Source organism: Aphis gossypii, chromosome 2 (assembly GCF_020184175.1).
Source record: "Aphis gossypii isolate Hap1 chromosome 2, ASM2018417v2, whole genome shotgun sequence".
Lineage (NCBI taxonomy): Eukaryota > Metazoa > Arthropoda > Insecta > Hemiptera > Aphididae > Aphis > Aphis gossypii.
The window spans coordinates 5,678,159-5,697,180 of record NC_065531.1 but is presented as its reverse complement, the minus strand read 5'-3'; the positions used below and the strand labels follow the sequence as shown (position 1 = coordinate 5,697,180).

At 32.3% G+C, this 19,022-nt stretch overlaps 3 protein-coding genes across 3 annotated transcripts; all 3 read left to right on the top strand.

Moving 5' to 3' along the window:
- The first annotated feature begins 642 nt into the window (after positions 1 to 642).
- On the top strand, positions 643 to 7,500 carry LOC114130870 (uncharacterized). Its single transcript, XM_050202374.1, has 6 exons — positions 643 to 1,202; positions 1,244 to 2,156; positions 2,253 to 2,654; positions 2,726 to 3,401; positions 7,065 to 7,363; positions 7,423 to 7,500. The coding sequence occupies exons 1-6, from the start codon at positions 643 to 645 to the stop codon at positions 7,498 to 7,500; spliced, it is 2,928 nt and encodes a 975-aa protein (XP_050058331.1).
- Positions 7,501 to 12,923: 5,423 nt separating this feature from the next.
- LOC126549651 (uncharacterized) lies at positions 12,924 to 16,059 on the top strand. Its single transcript, XM_050199514.1, has 4 exons — positions 12,924 to 13,440; positions 13,510 to 13,673; positions 13,971 to 14,993; positions 15,059 to 16,059. Exons 1-4 carry the CDS (start codon positions 13,100 to 13,102, stop codon positions 15,370 to 15,372), a joined length of 1,842 nt encoding a protein of 613 aa, XP_050055471.1. The 5' UTR covers positions 12,924 to 13,099; the 3' UTR covers positions 15,373 to 16,059.
- LOC126550551 (uncharacterized) lies at positions 16,052 to 16,845 on the top strand. Its single transcript, XM_050202371.1, has 2 exons — positions 16,052 to 16,439; positions 16,523 to 16,845. Exons 1-2 carry the CDS (start codon positions 16,052 to 16,054, stop codon positions 16,843 to 16,845), a joined length of 711 nt encoding a protein of 236 aa, XP_050058328.1.
- Positions 16,846 to 19,022: the final 2,177 nt, after the last annotated feature.

The following is a 19,022-nucleotide window of genomic DNA, read 5'->3' as shown; positions in this document are numbered from 1 at the left end:
ACATGAATATCAACACACCACTAAACCAGATAATGTCTCAATAGATAATTTAGATCAGCAAGCTGAAGTACAATCGTCACACACTTCAATGCATGTACAACAACACAATAAAGAACATCAAGTTATGTTAGCCACAGCCATTGTCAAAGTACATGGAACAGAAAATGAACAATACGAGTTGCGAGCAGTCTTGGACTCTGGTTCACAAGTTAACTTCATCACTAGACGGTGCGATAATCTTCTAAGGTTAAAACCATTAATGTCAACATCAAATATATCAGGTAAGGGAACACTATCCACCAAGTCTGCCAAACTTGAACCCACACTTCTCTCATCACGGTTTGGCTCATATTAAACTAGCGTTGATCTGCATGTTTTGCCTGTCATTACTGGTCATCTACCAAAGAGTACTGTTAGCATCAATCAATTCAATATTCCAGACCAAGTCAGATGTCAACTTGCAGACTTTTATTTTATAAACCTCAGCCTATAGACTTATTGTTAAGTGCTGAACTGTTTTTTGAACTGTTCATAGGTAACCACATTAAACTTTCACTCAAGTCATTTGCATGTGAGTCACAGTTGTGTTAGATAATTACTGGATGCATCCCTGTAATCGAATCGTCAGCACCATAATCATTAATGTCTACATTTCTCACCACCAATCAGAATAAAATCTGTGCACTATCTCTCCACAATCCAAAAAATATTTCCCAACGTGCTGAAGAAGCTCAAGTTGAAACTCATTTTCAAAATTCAATTAAACATGATCATAATGGGCAATTCATAGTGAAGCTACCAATCAACGGAGACCTTACTGTACTAGGAAATTCAGAGTATATGGCAACAAAAAGATTCTTAGCAATGGAACGACGGTTAATGAGCAACAAAGCCCTAGCAACAGAATATGAAAAATTCATGACTGAATATCTAACCACTGGCCACATGGAGGAGGTTAAAAACACAGACATCGGTCAACCCATCACATATTATCTTCTTCATCATGCTGTGGTAAAGGAAAACAGTAAAACAACAAAAACTCGCGTTGTGTTTAACGCATCAGCTTCTACGTCAACTGGGTTATCTCTTAATGACATCTTAATGCGAGGACCTACAGTACAACCAACGTTGTTTCAAATCATTTTAAGATTTCAGTTACATAACATAGCAATCACTGGTGGAAAATGTATCGCCAAGTCAAGGTTGATCGGTCTGACTGTGACTTACAACGAATTGTATACAGATCAAATCCAAGTCACCCATTACAGCATTACAGACTGTTAACTGTCACATATGGGACAAAATCAGCACCGTATCTTGCCACAAAATGTTTATCTGAACTAAGCAATCATTGCACTGATCAAAGAGCTTCTAGAATAATTAAAGAAGACTTTTACGTAGATGATTTACTAAGCGGTGGAACTACAGTTGAGGAATGTTGTCAATATTATCAAGAACTAACAAATGTACTAAAACAAGTCAACTTTCCTATCAGAAAACTGTGTTCAAATTCTGCACAGCTGATCGCAAATATACCATCTGCCAATAAACAACATTATTCATTGTTGCTAACTGAAGATGAATCCATTACCACTCTAGGACTAACTTGGCTACCAAACAAGGACGTTTTTAAATTTGTACTCAAACCTTGGAGCCCACAAACACAGATGACTAAACGGTCATTGTTGTCAGATCTGCACAAAGTTTATGATCCCCTGGGTTTCATCACACCAGTCCTAATAAAAGGTAAAATTGTCCTCCAACAATTGTGGACAATCAAGGTGGATTGGGATACAGTGTTACCTCCTGATACCCAACTCAAGTGGACAAGATTTTGTAATAGTCTACAATCAATTGAAAACTTATCTATTCCACGGTTAGTTTTGTGCCATGCTAACAAACGAATTATCACATTATACGGGTTCTGTGATGCATCTCAAAATGCCATTGAGGCCTGTATCTATGTGCGTTCGAAAACAGTCAACCCTGAGGACTCATGGACAACCGCACTATATACTTCAAGATCTCGAGTAGCACCTATTCGCACTACAACAATACCAAGGTTAGAACTCAACGGTGCAACAATATTAGTCGACCTGATGACTGAAGTTCGAAAGGAGTTCAAAGCACTAAATATATTTATACCAGATGACAATGTAAGTTTGTCGACAGATTCCTCAATTGTTTTATCATGGATCAACACAGATGTGCCGTTAAAAATGTATGTTGCCAATTGAATAACACAAATTCAGGAGTCTTCTACTGTTGCACAATGGAGATATGTACCGTCACAAGATAACCCTGCTGACCTTATAACTCGAGGAATTTCTGCACAGTCTTTAGAATCATCAACTCTCTGGTGGAAAGGACCACAGTGGTTAACACAAAATAGTAGTCATTGGCCTGCAGGTTTTGAGTATGCAGCCAGAATTCCTGAAGTTCGTACCATCAAGTCTGTCCTGACAGTTTCCCAATGTCACAGTGTAGATTCATCAAAGGATCATAATCTGTTAGATCAATACTCAAGTTGGACAAAACTTAGTCGAATAACAGCTTATATTCAAAGATTTTGTAAAAATTCTAAATTTGCCAAATCTGAAAGGACCATCGATCATCTCAATGCTTTCGAACTTAAGACCGCCAAAGAAGCTTGGGTAAGAATTGCTCAAAAGACGAATTAAAACCTGAGATAAGATTTCTAGAGCATGGCAACCAATTATCTCAGCAAAGTAAACTTATTGGCTTAAGTCCTTTTCTTGAAAATGGTATAATTAGAGTTGGAGGAAGACTACAACTATCTCAGCTACTTGCCAATCAGCGACATCCTGCTGTTTTGCCTAAAGCACATCGTGTAACTCAACTCATTTTTGAACAACATCACAAACGATATCTGCACGCAGTCGCCCAAAATTTGTTAACTAGAGTCCGTCAAGAATTTTGGCCTTTGGACGCTAGAAATACAGCTCGACGCGATGTGCACAGTTGCAGTGTGTTATCGTGCCAAACCTCACATGTTTCAGCCCACAATGGGAAACTTACCTCGGCTTCGAGTGCCACCCAGTCGTCCATTTATTGCTTTGACTTTGCTGGTCCCGTAAGTCTACATTTAGGTCCTAGCAATCGAACCACCACTAAAGCATATATAGCCGTTTTCATATGCTTCAGTACTTGTGCCATTCATTTGGAGGCCATTAGTGGCCTAACATCTCAAGCCTTCCTAGCAGCTCTACGTTTCTTTTCACGACGAGGTCAAAGCTCCCATATATATTCAGATAATGGTACAAATTTCTGTGGTGCTAATGCTGAATTGAAACGACTTTACAAACAAACATGTGATAACAATAAAACAATTATAGAGACATTAGCACAAGATGAAATTCTCTGGCATTTCAACCCTCCAAGTGCACCTCATATCTTTGGGAGGCAGAGGTTAAATTTACGAAACATCATCTGCTAAGAACATTAAAATCAGCCAAACTCAATTTTGAAGAATTAGCCACCTTGTTATGCCAAATTGAGGCGTGTCTAAATAGCAGGCCATTGACTCCTCAGTCTAACGATGCTGAAAGTTTCTCAGTGCTGAAACCTGCCCATTTTTTAGTAGAAGGTTGTTTAACATTACCCTCAGACGTAAAACGTCCCGAGAAAATTATTAATCATATAAAGCGATGGCATAATGTGCAGGGAATGATGCAAGGATTTTGGTGCAGATAGCCCACTGAATATCTAAATCTGAATATTTAGTGTTAATAGTAGAAGACAATCAACCACCATTAACTTGGTGCACTGGCCGAGTGACAAAGCTCCATCATGGAAGCGATGACATTGTTCGTGTAATCGTGTTGCAACAATTTCGTTGTCTGGCTACAAGTCATTGCTACGACCTCTGGTAAAACTATGTCCACTGCCTTATGTCAATGCTGAAGATTCAACAAAGTCAATCTAGTCAACTCTATTCAAGTCCATTCAAGTCAATCTAGTCAAATCTATTCAAGTCCATTCAAGTCAATCTAGCCAACTCTATTCAAGTCAATCAAGTCAACTCTACTCAAGTTCCAGTTACTCCTCAAGACTTAAGCTTAAATTATTATTATATGTTATTCTATGTTATTATATTGTTATTTTATGTTCTGTTGACATACCCATTGTATTTCAACGGGGGCAATATGTTCAAGCAAAGACGTGCAACACCATTTAGTGGTAGAACTGCGTACGTTGTTCCACTGTCAGCTTGTGATAGTGTGACTGTTATCAAGCTGATGGTGAACAACATGGGACGGTTCGTTATTATTTCAATTTATGTAATTTTATTTATTATGGTTTATCCAGCAATTCCTATTTTTATTATTTTATTAGTTTTTTGTATTTTTTCTGCTATGTGGCAGTGTCATCAATTATTGTGCTAAACTTATTATTTTATTGTATCTCGATGACACTGCCCGCAGCAAAACTTATAAAAGGCTGGACGCACCAGCTCGAAGTGCTTTTTTCTTCATATACTTCGGTCCGAAGACGTTTCATAAGTTTCATTATTCTGGTATATTTTTTCAAAGCACATGTGCCGAGTTCTTTGTTTGCCATTCTTTGCATCAAGTATTATTTTTCTGGTAAAGTATATCGTTTCTGTTATAAATTGTCGCGTAAGTTATTGACCATATTTTTCCCAACAGGGTGATTATTTATTGGTCTATGTTTCATTCTACGGTGCTATTCTGTATTATTCGTTAGCAGCTACTTAAGCGGTCGCACGTGTGCGGTTATTCTTAATATTAAGTTTTTTGTTGTGTTATTATTATAAGTACGTCCCCGGCACGGTCGCGTGGGATAAAATCCACCGCTTGAGATAACTGCTGTCTTGTGAATGTGAGTACCTACTTTGTTATAAATATTGCATTATATTATCTTATACCACTGTATTCATATTTTATATTTTATGTCATATGAATTATTTATTATTATCACAGTCTGATTATTATTATTATTATTATGCTACAAATACAGTCCACTATTTAACATTTTATTATTATAAGAAACAGGCAAGTTTGTTAAAATTACAATCTCCTGCGTTCTCAACAACCCACTCTTCCTGTTCTTTGTCTATTCGGTCAAATATCCGTAAATTAAATGTAAAATATGAAGTTTTGTTTTGCTATTTTGAATATGATTGCATTGGACTTACTGATTTTCTGATTCTACTAGTTGTAAACTTATTTGGTACCAATATTAGTTTTTCATCATAAACTATACCTTGATAATTTCCATAATTTATGTTCAAACTATTTTCAACTGTCGTTTCTTGGTTGGTATGCTCAATCTTTTCTACATTAAATTGGTTAATTTGTTGTCTGTTTCTATCACTGTTACGCGTATTATTGCTATCATTCTCCAATTGTTGTGTTGAGTCCGTTGATAATTGTTGTTATAGTTATTTGTATTATTTTCCCTTTGCGGTTTACAATGCTCTTCTTCTCCGAGTACCTTCATTGCTGATAATATTGTACTCTCAGGCGATGACACCAATATTGCTCCTAAATATCTTGGATAATGATTTGGAATATTCTTAGCAATTTTTTTTCTGGTATCTTGGTACCTTGTAAGTGTCCTAACTTGGTTGCCTATGCCGAAAAATGATCCCGATCAATTTCATTTTTTGCTACCTATCTGACTCATACTTAAACACTACTTCCAGACTTGTGTTTGAATTTATCGTGACCAATACTCATCCGTAAATGCTTTCTTGATATATTCATAATGATTGCGTTGAAATTTGATGGTTGACAACCAATAAAGAGCCACAGCTTTTAAACAGTAATCTATAACTTGCAATTTTTCACCCACGCATAAATTCGTTTAATTGCGAAGTACTCTTCTAATCGTTTTAAGAAATCTAAAGATAAATTAATTATTTTATAAATATAATAATGAAAGTGCTAATTTTATAGCTTCTAAGTACCGACGCCGCAACGTTTATACCATACGTAAAAGCTGATCTTCTGGCATCGGTGGTCGTTTTGTGGGTTTGGCACTTAGTATACGGTTGAAATTTCTTCATACGCTTTAGACTATCGCATTTATCTGTAAGATGTAATACCTCATCAAACGGTATACAATGTGATAAATACTTTAACATAATATTGAGGGTGCGTTTCATTTTATACTTAAATCCACTAATTATGCAGTTGAATTTTTCCCGAATCACTTGGTCATTCTCCTCTATATCGTTACAGAATCTATAGTTATAATATTTGCGCAACCTTATTATGGCATTTCTCGTCATCATCCCTATCACTATGAATGGTGATTACAGACTAAGATAAAACATTTGGATTGTTGAACAGTTCGTGGTTAATATCATTCAGTATTTTTAAAGTAGCTGAACAAAGAAAATAAATTCAAAAAACCAAACGTCGATATAATAAAGTTGATGGAACCTAATGGTTTAAAAACACTACGTCGTGCAGGGTAAGACTCGGTAGTATAAATCACGCGTAAATCAAAAGGTGAAATTGGACGTCGATGTCATTAGTAGTATGATTTAGCCGATTCTAAAACCTCATCCTCATCTCTCATCCCTCATCCTGCATCCTCATCACTCATCCCGCACCCATCATCTCTCATCCATCGCCCGCCGCCGCCGCCATATCCACTACGTAACCGGCATCAATTTTATGTTATCGCCAGTTATCATTATCACTGTTATCATTTTCTTATCAACTGTTATCATATATTATTTTAATAACGTAAAGAAAAATGTACAAAAAATCTGGTCTTAGAATTGAATCGTATACCCCCATTATATTCAAAGACGCCTTTACCCACTTCGACTCTAACTCGTATTACGCTAAAAATCTAAATAATTTCGAAAATTATATTTCTTTTTTTAAATCGTTATAAATAGAACTTATTGATTTATTAAAATCCATTGTTTCCATATCACCAATTAAATTTAATTTGAAACTAGAAGCTACTTACAACCAACCACATGTAGATAACTCTTCGCAACACAGGTCTTTCAAGACAACGGATAGTCCAATATTAATTGATTCCAATATAAATGTTAATAGATAAGGAGTTCGCTACCTTACTCGATGAAGGGCAGATTTATAAAGGAAAAGATAATGGTTTTTCATTAGAAAAAATAAGCTCTAAAAAGCTCTATAAGATTTCGGCGTTTCTTGGGAAGGAAATGCCGTTACCTAAAAATACAAACTTAAAGAAAGTCGAAGATTATTTGGAACGCGTTGATGTCAAAATTTTGAAACAACTTACTCCACAAGAAGAGACTTGTCTAATGGCAGATTTGAAGATCAAAGCAATCAAACAATTGGCAAGGGGATGGTTAGCTACTTCGTGCGAAACTGAGGTAATACGAATATATATCTTACATAATATTGTGTACTAAAGCAAACATTTGTTTCTTAGACTAAAGACAACAGACCAAGGACAAGGGCATTTGTAGCACGTGAAAAAGCAAAGCGTAGATTAAGTTATCAGAAATAATTAAGTATGTAATATTTTATTTGTAATAGAATCAGAAAAAAAAATATTTATTCGTATTACCTCAGTTTTGCACGAAGTAGCTAACCATCCTCTTGCCAATTGTTTGATTGCTTTGATCTTCAAATCTGCGATTAGACAATTCTCTTCTAGTGGAGTAAGTGGTTTCAAAATTTTGACATCAACGCGTTCCAAATAACCTTCGACTTCCTTTAAGTTTATATTTTTAGGTAACGGCATTTCCTTCCCAAGAAACGCCGAAATCTTATAGAGCTTTTTAGTGCTTATTTTTTCTAATGAAAAACCACTATCTTTTCCTTTATAAATCTGCTCTTCACCGAGGAAAGCAGCGAACGTCTCATCTACTAACATTTATATTGGAATCAATAAATATTGGACTAGCCGATGTCTTGAAAGACCTGTATTGTGAAGAGTTATCTACATGTGGTTGGTTGTAAGTAGCTTCTAGTTTCAAATTAAATTTAATTGGTGATATGGCAACAATGGATTTTAATAAATCAACAAGTTCTATTTTTAACGATTGAAAAAAAGAAATATAATTTTCGAAATTGTTTAGATTTTTAGCGTAATACGAGTTAGAGTCGAAGTGGGTAAAGGCGTCTTTGAATATAATGAGGGTATACGATGCAATTCTAAGACCAGATTTTTTGAGGTCACTGACCCCGGCACCACAAAGTAAAATTTTTTGTGAAAAAATGGTTTCAAAAATTAGTAACCAATTCGTAATAATTCGTAACCACAAATTTGGAATTTGTAACCTAAGTATATCCGCTCAAAATCCATTTTCTATTTGCGGGTGCCAGTGTCTGTTGACTTCAGCACCCGAAACTTGGAAAAAAAGTCTTACAGTGACCGGAATGGTTTCAACAATTAGTAACCAATTCGTAATAATTCGTAACCACAAATTTGGAATTTGTAACCTAAGTATATCCGCTCAAAATCCATTTTCTATTTGCGGGTGCCAGTGTCTGTTGACTTCAGCACCCGAAACTTGGAAAAAACGTCTTACAGTGACCGGAATGGTTTCAAAAATTAGTAACCAATTCGTAATAATTCGTAACCACAAATTTGGAATTTGTAACCTAAGTATATCCGCTCAAAATCCATTTTCTATTTGCGGGTGCCAGTGTCTGTTGACTTCAGCACCCGAAACTTGGAAAAAACGTCTTACAGTGACCGGAATGGTTTCAACAATTAGTAACCAATTCGTAATAATTCGTAACCACAAATTTGGAATTTGTAACCTAAGTATATCCGCTCAAAATCCATTTTCTATTTGCGGGTGCCAGTGTCTGTTGACTTCAGCACCCGAAACTTGGAAAAAACGTCTTACAGTGACCGGAATGGTTTCAACAATTAGTAACCAATTCGTAATAATTCGTAACCACAAATTTGGAATTTGTAACCTAAGTATATCCGCTCAAAATCCATTTTCTATGAAAATTTCTTATGGTAATTTTTTTAATTTTACAACAAATAGCAAAATAGCTACTAATATATCAAGATTAAATATTGTAATTGATACAACAAACAGTTTAAAAAGTGTACAAATTTTGAATAAGTACCTAGATATAATTTGCATTCAAGAAAATTCTTATGAAAATGATTTTGAAAATTGGAATTTGTAACTTAAGTTTATTCGTCCAAAACTAATTTTAACTTCTGCACCCCCAAAATTAAAAACATTAATTGTCTATTAGAAGGTGACTATTTTAAAGTAAATATTAGTTAAAATAATTTGTACTGTATAAATAAATACATAATTTTATTATTTTCTTATATTATATATAAAAAAAATAATATAGGTATATGTAATAAAATATATAAAAATATAATAAATAATTCTTAACCATAAATCTGGAATTTGTAACCTAAGTATATCCGCCCAAGATTAACTGTTTTCACACTTTGCAATAAATTAGGTTTTAACTATACAGATTTAATATTTAAAAGTATGTCAGCGCAAAATTTTTTTCTCTCTCTCAAACCCATGCGTGCAACATAGACAAAACGCATTTACTGAGAATCGGCTTTTTTATGTGTTTCAAAAATCTAGGAGTAAAACCATCCATTATAAAAACGATAGAGAATAATATTTTTGAATGTATGACATATCGGTTTTATATTTTATTGTTATTTGATTTTATATTCTACTTTTAAAATAAAAAAAAAAATGTAGTAAATTTAAATGATGTTTAAATTGTTTTGAAACAGTATTTTTTAGATAATTCGATATGTCATACCCTCAAAGATATTATTCTTTATCGTTTTTGTAATGGGTGAATTAACTCTTGAGATTTTTCAACCACACAAAAAAAACAATTCTCCGTAAATGCGTTTTGTCTATGTTGCGCATGGGTCAGAGAGAGAAAACGAACATTGTACTGACATCTTAAGTGATCTTCCTAATTACCTAAATATTTTAATTTTATGGTTTTCTTCGCATAATGTTTAGTTTATCAAACTATTATATTATATACAATACCTACTTATAGTTCTATGAAAACAATAATTTTCCTTAAAATAAATTTATTTAAAAATGTAATTATTTTCATATACACAATATTTTCTACACATTTTTTTTTATTACTTATTACATTTTAACTGGTATAGTTTTTAGTATATCTTGAAGATTATCCTAATATATTTTCACAGTTTTTTATTTTTGCGTTCTAGTATTTTCTAAAAGTACCAAAATGTTATTTTACTTGTATTAATTCTGTCTATTATATTATTGCTATATATCAAAAACTGTTATAATTTCTTTCATGGTGATAACTATAAATAAATATCAAACGGACATACTAGGCGGTGACGCGCAGGGAGCTAAATGTTATTGTTTATTTTTGGGATTTTCCCGTGTTCTTGTTTGATTTTTTTGATACACACACACTTGCATGTACATTTTACATGTGTCTTACCACTACGAATCTCATTATACAAAGACGTTTGTTGCTGATTGCATATTTTTCATTAAAATGGTTGGAAGAATCCCAAATGTCGATTCAAAAATTTTAGATAGTATAATATTATTGCATAAAAATGATATTATTACAAGTGATGGTCGAGGTAAGTAATTTTAATTTATACTTTATTATTTTCACTTAAGTTAATTCTCTAGATAGCAAACTATTTAATGAGGAATTCAATAAATTGATTAATAGTAAGTACCTATATTAGGGTTTACAATATATCAGTCATCCTTACACAGTTATAATACCTATATTTTCTGCTAGCTTATATTTATACAAAACAGGTATTTTTATTATTATATTGGGAAAATAAAGTAGCTAAGTACATGTTTTATAGTATAAGGTAAGTTTATATTTTATTTTTCAAGTTTTTTAAAAATTTATGGATAATGTCTTAATTGAATAGCATAAAATATAGTAGCTACTTATATTTCCTATATAATATATATTAATATAATTAAATTATAATTAATATATAATATATATTATAATATTTTATATCGGGTAAAAATTACGTGTAGCCAGTTGGCAAGATAGATGAGTATTATTGTTTTTTCATTAATAATATTATACTATATATTTTTAACTTATGAAGAATATGTTAAACGTATCAGTTATAAGTAGCATATTTTCTTTAGGCTTTAGTGATAAAACGTGATAAAATAGATTTGGTAGGTATGTGTTATTGGCACAGATTTCTATAAAGAACTAGATAGCGAACTTCTGCTATCAATTGAAGCCAGGTTTTTCGGTTGGCATTATATGGTATTTTATATGGTAAATATTAATTATGTTGTATTGTATTTTATGATGCTTAAACCTGTTGTTTAAAAAAAATTAAGAATATTTTATAGAAATCATTTTTCATTTATTTCTATATTTTACCATTAAAAACGATGTTATTCCTAATACATATTGTATAGGAAATGTAATGTTTTGCCTACCGAAAAAATGGCAGAAACTGATACGCGAGCTTCAATGTTAATAATACAAATAATATACGAGTTCCTTATCTAGTTAGTATAGAAGTCTGTGGTTATTGGGCGGATTTCGGACGTCAACCGCCGGTTAGTTACTATATAGCTGTTATTCCCGTATTATAGCTCGTATAAAAATATGTAGGACCTACATTTTACATTGTAATTTGTAGGTACATATTATATGTATGTTATTTTTGTTAATTTGATTTATAACAACGTTAATACTATGTTCAGCTTATTTTTTTATTATATTACCCTAATCATAATCAAAATCACAATTAATATTAACCATACTCTGCCTATGGCCCCCTACGTATAAGCATATTAGGAAAAATATTATTGCATTATTATTTTTCTTTAATCCTAGCGTAATCTTTAAAAATTAGTAAAATATTTATTATTTATATTTGATTTTGTTCGTGATCTTCGTTTTCGTTTTATTATACGCAAAATAAAAATGAGTAAAGTGAATAATAGAAAACGAAAACGTGTAAAAGTGGAACGCTTAGAATGTGGTAGTCAATTTAATGACGATTTAAAAAAAAGCACGAGGAATAATTACATCGTGGTAATCGGGTAAATGTTTAACATGTTGGCGCACCCAAAAATCCATTTGAAAGTGCAGCTGCAGCTACACGAAGTTTGAGTACACGGGAAATGATACCGGTAAGTCTATATAGTAGTCGGTATACAGTGTGTTCATCAATTTAGGGAATAGTGGAATACTGAATTTCTCGGCCGGATTATTATGGAATAAATCAATTTTTTTTTTTACAATCTAGTGTAAATACACATTTTTAAATACATTTTAATTTTGGTCTGCGCATGTGCAGTAAAAACTTTTTTTTTAATAGCAACACCTACGAGTATAAAGTATTTTGAACACGATATTCGAATAAGGCTATTTTTTAAAAGTAATTTTGATGTATCAACTATGGTTCTGAATTATTCAAGATTCGGGCGCATGTGGACTATGATTTGGGGCGCAAATGGGCTACGATAAATGGGTTCAGGCGCAAATGGGTTGCTCCGGTAAAGCAGAGCGTTACCCACTTGATCATCCTTTTTTTTTCTGAAGAAAAAATTTGGATTAGGTAGTAATAATTCTTCGATTGTCGACTTCAACAACTTTCCAAGAAGGAAAGTGAATTTAGTTGGTATTCTAGGAGGTCAAAAGTCATTCTAATAATATTAAAAAATAGTATATAAAAAAGTATATTTTTTGGTAATTATTTAATAAGTACTTGTTAAAATTGTTTTCCTTCAAAACATTTTGGTATATAAAATTTCAATTTCAATAACAGGAATAGTGGGTACAACTGCGGATGTGTGGCAAAATATTGCAACACAGGTCCAGGGTTCCAGTAAAACAGGTAAAGTAACTCCAGCATCTGTACGACTACGTGTGGCACTAAATAGAGGTGAATTATTGCGAAAATTGGGTGTGAAGTCATCTAGTTCACCATCAAAAAATGATGACCGCTCTATAACAAGAGATACAATAGACAGTAATTTAAGTAAATACATTTCAATATTTTTGTATTAAATGTTTAAATATTTTATTGATACAAATTGCATTTTAATAATTTACACGAATTAATTTTATTCTTAGACGTTATTCATTCGGAAATGGATGATAGCAGTGAAGCTTCCGAATCTGAGGAACGTTACGATGAATTAAAATTTTCCATAACGTTTTCGGTTGAAGAGTGGAATACTATAAAACCTCAAACAAAAGCATACATGGAAAAACGTGGCTTACGCTATTATGATGTACTAACGCCTTATGTTTGGAGCAATGTTGTTCAGGAACATTTTTTTTTACATTCCAAATTACCGTGCGCTTTATCATTTAAAAAGGCACAAGTGACACTCACGGGTAAAGTATTTATTAATATACGTGGTAGGTGCACAGATTGCCATTCATTATTTGAAGGTGTTGTGGAAGATGTACCCGCTGTTGATGCAAGGTAAAAATATTTTTTTTTATCTTAATTATTTTTCTCAGTACACAAATTGAAATTATTGTATAATTTTAGAGTTGTAATGCACTGTACATACTATGGCCACTATAAAGAGAAACATAGAAAAAGGCGCCGTTTGATGGGATCGGAATTACACCGAGCTGTATCGTCGATGATAGAAATGAAAGTGGTTCCATCCGTATATAGAAAAAATGAAGCAAATCGTCTTATGACTGAAGGTTTTTTATGTTGATTAATTTCTTTACTATTAAAATTATTTAATCATGTCATTAGTTCGAGTTTAATTTGAATATTTTATACTATAAGAAGATTAAGACGTCTGAAAACCTCATATCTTACAAAATAATTTGATAACAATAACTTAGTTTTAATAAACCCAATAAAAAATAAATAAATATTCACAACAGACAAAATAGACAATATTTACAAATTCATACTAAACTAACGATCTGATAAATATTTCCAGAAATACAATTAAAATATTAAATAAATATTATATACTTGATGTGTTCTAGGTGATTTGATTCCAGCGCAAGTGCCTAATTTAAATAGCTTACAAAAAGCCAAAAGTAGAGCGATTGCAGCTCAAAGGCTACATGCAGATCCAGTGTTAGCATTATGTATAATGAAAGAAAATGGAGGATATGGTTCTGCTATTCGTAACATTGGTATTAATAAGTTTTTTGTTCATTTTTGGAGTGATCTTCAACTTAAAGTGTATAAAGAATCGTATTCTAAGGTTGATACACCAACCATGTGTTTCGATGCAACTGGTGGTTGTGTCAGAAAATTAAAACGACAAAATAATACATATAGTGGATCAATATTTTTATACGATGGTGTAATGAAAGTTAACGAACAAACATTTACTGTTTTATCAATGTTATCTGAAGAGCATGATAATATTTCTATCAGAGTGTGGATTCAACGGTGGCTTCGGTGTGGTGTTCAGTCTCCTAAAGTGGTAATATGTGATCAATCTCTAGCTCTAATGTCGGCTCTGGTTCAAAGTTTTACGCAGTTTACTTCTCTTGAGATGTATTTAGATGTTTGTATGAAACTTACACAAGGACAAAACTGTACAGAAATTCCATTTTGCTATATACGGAATGATGTTAACCATTTTATGCACCTCGTAGCACAATGGCCATGTATAAAAAACACGAAGTTTATACGAACTAAACAGTTATATATACGAGCAATAGGACTTTTAGTTCTATGCACTAACTTAACTGAAGCTAAAACTATCTTGGAAGCAATTTTTACGATAGCATTTAGTGAAACTGATGGGCTAGATGAACACGGCGAGCGAACACTATGTGCTGAATCAAAAATATACCTCAAGAATCGGATAACTGCTAATGTCATTGATTTTGTCGATCCACTAATAGAAATAAATCAAGAGGAAAATATTTCACCTCAAAATGATGATGAATTAGATAACAATGAATCAATGCCTATTAGTAATTCATCATTCAAAGAATGGACCAAGTCAATTGCAAACGAATGTCAGTTGAAAGTAGATTTAGGAATAAAAGGTAAATGTTATTATTGCCATATGTTTATGAAAATCTTATTTAATTTTTGGTTTTGTTTATTATAGGTATAGAAGATAATGTTCAATATGAGTTAGAAATAGTACCTCACATAATAAATGCAATGAAATTATTTCCATGTTGGTCAGGAATAATGAGGCCATTATTTGGATATGGAAGTGAAACGGCATCTAGTAGCCGAATTGAGAGTAACTTTAATAATTTAAAACACCGAGTCTTCCATAACGATGTACTACCATTAAGAGTAGATACTTTTTTAGAAAAAATAATTCAATATTACAGAGGCGACCACCTACTTTTGCAAGGTTCAACACAAAATATTGACGAAAGAGAGAAATATGATGATATTATGAATATATGAAGATAACGAGAATGATATAGAACTTGAAGAATACGGTAATCACGAAGTAGAAGAAGACCACGAAGATAGTGTAGATGACGAAATAGGAATAGATCATGGAGATGACATAGGGCAGCTTGTAAATTGTGAAAGGGACAGTAATTTAATAGCACAAAGGCCGTCTAACTCATGTTTGGCATGTAGTAATGGTGACTTTCCTACTGGTCTTCATAAATGCAAAATATGTCAAACAAATGTTCATTTATTTGGCTGTTCAGTTCCAGCCCCGGGCACAGAAGAAGGATGTGGAGAAGAAAGACTTTGCCTGATTTGTGCAGATATTGCTGTTGAAAATAATGCAACAGAAAAATGGGGAAAAAAACATATAACCAAAAAATCTAAAATATCACGATCTGCTAATTCATATCTTTCTAAACAGCCAGGATTTGATGAATTGAATTTGAATGAAAAAGGATCATCAGCTTCCGTTTATTTTCTTAAAAACGGAAATTTATTTAAAAATCGAACCATAAAAATTAAAGAAACATCTGGAGTCAACAATAAATTTGTATTGAGTAATACTTGTGCCATTGATTCGTTGATGACTGTTTTGGCATGCTCAGCATCTGATAGTAAAGATTTCAAAACATTTTTATTCCGTAATGTTAATAAAAATAAACTAATTGAATTTATACTAGATATGTTAAATCCAACAGGAAAAAAAATGTATAATAAAAGAGTTGAATTAATATATCCACATTTTAAAAGCACACTTTTAGTTGGAGGTATACAACTTATAGATGTGACAGATACAGCATCTAGTATAACCAATAAACTTTTCAAAGAATTGCCATCTATAACACGTCATATAAATTGTACTAATGAACTTTGTGAAAAATATATGAAAAAAACAGTTTTGTCATCAACTGTAATATCAATAAACGTGTATGATGAAAAAATTGATGTACAAAATGAAATAGAAAATATAATTAATTCAGATGAGATATGTGAATCTTGTGACACTAAGAAAAATTCAGTTATAACACTAGGAGAATATTTAATTATTGAACTTAACTCAATGCCAGCAGGTAAAATATTATAATACACTTTAATATTATAATAATTAATTATGAAAAATATACTTATTTTTAATTTTCTTATATGATTGCAGGATTTTACGCTGATACAAGTAAAGATATTGAAAGTGCACCACTAGATACAATCAATCAAAATTATGTGACGCCTTTCAAAATGCGTCTCGAAAATGTTACAAAAAAAATCGTAATTAACAAAAAAGAATACAAGATTAGAGGGATTGTTGCATTCAGTTCACCAACAAGAGGAAACCTTAGGTTTAATACAACTGGTCACTATACTACGTATGCATATAGGTCTAATGACAGATGGGAGTTATATGATGACTGTAAAGAAAAAGTTTTAAAAGTAAACCAGCGATGTGAAGTTAATATTGAATTAATTATATTTACACTTTAATTATTTTCAAACTATATATTTTAATTATTCTTATTGATTGTTACATTTAATTGATTCATTAAAAAAAAGTATAATTTATGAATAATTGAATTTTTTTCCTTATAGACCATTTATCATAACGTCCTTAATTATTTGACATTACATAATTATTACATTTTTAAATTATAGATACACATAACCTAGATTTATATTATAAAAAATATTAATTTTTTTGTATCAAATAGCAATTCAAGTCATAATATTATGTAGACTTAAATTAGTTTAGTTAAATTATCATTTTTGTATTAAATATGTCCAATACACAATTTTTTTCTATGGATTAATATTTACGTATAAAACCTATCATAGTACTAATATTTTTAGGAGTATACAAAAAGTGAAGAGCTCATAAATCCTTGGGCCTAGGGTGTTCCCTCCACCACCCACACACCCTATAATCCTTAGTCTTCACATTATACTTAAAATTACAATAATTTTAAATGCATGTTTATGTATTTTATTTTAATATTGTTAATGCAATAACTAGTTAATAATTAACAAAATAAATCGATGAAATCATTTTCATAAGAATTTTCTTGAATGCAAGTTATATCTAGGTACTTATTCAAAATTTGTACACTTTTTAAACTGTTTGTTGTATCAATTTCAATATTTAATCTTGATATATTAGTAGCTATTTTGCTATTTGTTGTAAAATTAAAAAAATTACCATAAGAAATTTTCATAGAAAATGGATTTTGAGCGGATATACTTAGGTTACAAATTCCAAATTTGTGGTTACGAATTATACGAATTGGTACTAATTGTTGAAACCATTCCGGTCACTGTAAGACGTTTTTTCCAAGTTTCGGGTGCTGAAGTCAACAGACACTGGCACCCGCAAATAGAAAATGGATTTTGAGCGGATATACTTAGGTTACAAATTCCAAATTTGTGGTTACGAATTATTACGAATTGGTTACTAATTGTTGAAACCATTCCGGTCACTGTAAGACGTTTTTTCCAAGTTTCGGGTGCTGAAGTCAACAGACACTGGCACCCGCAAATAGAAAATGGATTTTGAGCGGATATACTTAGGTTACAAATTCCAAATTTGTGGTTACGAATTATTACGAATTGGTTACTAATTGTTGAAACCATTCCGGTCACTGTAAGACGTTTTTTCCAAGTTTCGGGTGCTGAAGTCAACAGACACTGGCACCCGCAAATAGAAAATGGATTTTGAGCGGATATACTTAGGTTACAAATTCCAAATTTGTGGTTACGAATTATTACGAATTGGTTACTAATTGTTGAAACCATTCCGGTCACTGTAAGACGTTTTTTCCAAGTTTCGGGTGCTGAAGTCAACAGACACTGGCACCCGCAAATAGAAAATGGATTTTGAGCGGATATACTTAGGTTACAAATTCCAAATTTGTGGTTACGAATTATTACGAATTGGTTACTAATTGTTGAAACCATTCCGGTCACTGAGACGTTTTTTCCAAGTTCGGGTGCTGAAGTCAACAGACACTGGCACCCGCAAATAGAAAATGGATTTTGAGCGGATATACTTAGGTTACAAATTCCAAATTTGTGGTTACGAATTATTACGAATTGGTTACTAATTGTTGAAACCATTCCGGTCACTGTAAGACGTTTTTTCCAAGTTTCGGGTGCTGAAGTCAACAGACACTGGCACCCGCAAATAGAAAATGGATTTTGAGCGGATATACTTAGGTTACAAATTCCAAATTTGTGGTTACGAATTATTACGAATTGGTTACTAATTGTTGAAACCATTCCGGTCACTGTAAGACGTTTTTTCCAAGTTTCGGGTGCTGAAGTCAACAGACACTGGCACCCGCAAATAGAAAATGGATTTTGAGCGGATATACTTAGGTTACAAATTCCAAATTTGTGGTTACGAATTATTACGAATTGGTTACTAATTGTTGAAACCATTCCGGTCACTGTAAGACGTTTTTTCCAAGTTTCGGGTGCTGAAGTCAACAGACACTGGCACCCGCAAATAGAAAATGGATTTTGAGCGGATATACTTAGGTTACAAATTCCAAATTTGTGGTTACGAATTATTACGAATTGGTTACTAATTTTTGAACCATTCCGGTCACTGTAAGACGTTTTTTCCAAGTTTCGGGTGCTGAAGTCAACAGACACTGGCACCCGCAAAT

Excerpts from the sequence above, each read along its gene's own strand:
- LOC114130870 (XM_050202374.1), top strand. The coding sequence starts at position 643 with ATGTCTACATTTCTCACCACCAATCAGAATAAAATCTGTGCACTATCT. Across the intron at positions 2,655-2,725 it reads AGACCGCCAAAGAAGCTTGG|CAAAGTAAACTTATTGGCTT; the intron begins GTAAGAATTGCT and ends CAATTATCTCAG. Across the intron at positions 3,402-7,064 it reads CTGGCATTTCAACCCTCCAA|ATAAGGAGTTCGCTACCTTA; the intron begins GTGCACCTCATA and ends AAATGTTAATAG.
- LOC126549651 (XM_050199514.1), top strand. The coding sequence starts at position 13,100 with ATGGATGATAGCAGTGAAGCTTCCGAATCTGAGGAACGTTACGATGAA. Across the intron at positions 13,674-13,970 it reads AAATCGTCTTATGACTGAAG|GTGATTTGATTCCAGCGCAA; the intron begins GTTTTTTATGTT and ends GATGTGTTCTAG. Across the intron at positions 14,994-15,058 it reads AGTAGATTTAGGAATAAAAG|GTATAGAAGATAATGTTCAA; the intron begins GTAAATGTTATT and ends TGTTTATTATAG.
- LOC126550551 (XM_050202371.1), top strand. The coding sequence starts at position 16,052 with ATGTTAAATCCAACAGGAAAAAAAATGTATAATAAAAGAGTTGAATTA. Across the intron at positions 16,440-16,522 it reads ACTTAACTCAATGCCAGCAG|GATTTTACGCTGATACAAGT; the intron begins GTAAAATATTAT and ends ATATGATTGCAG.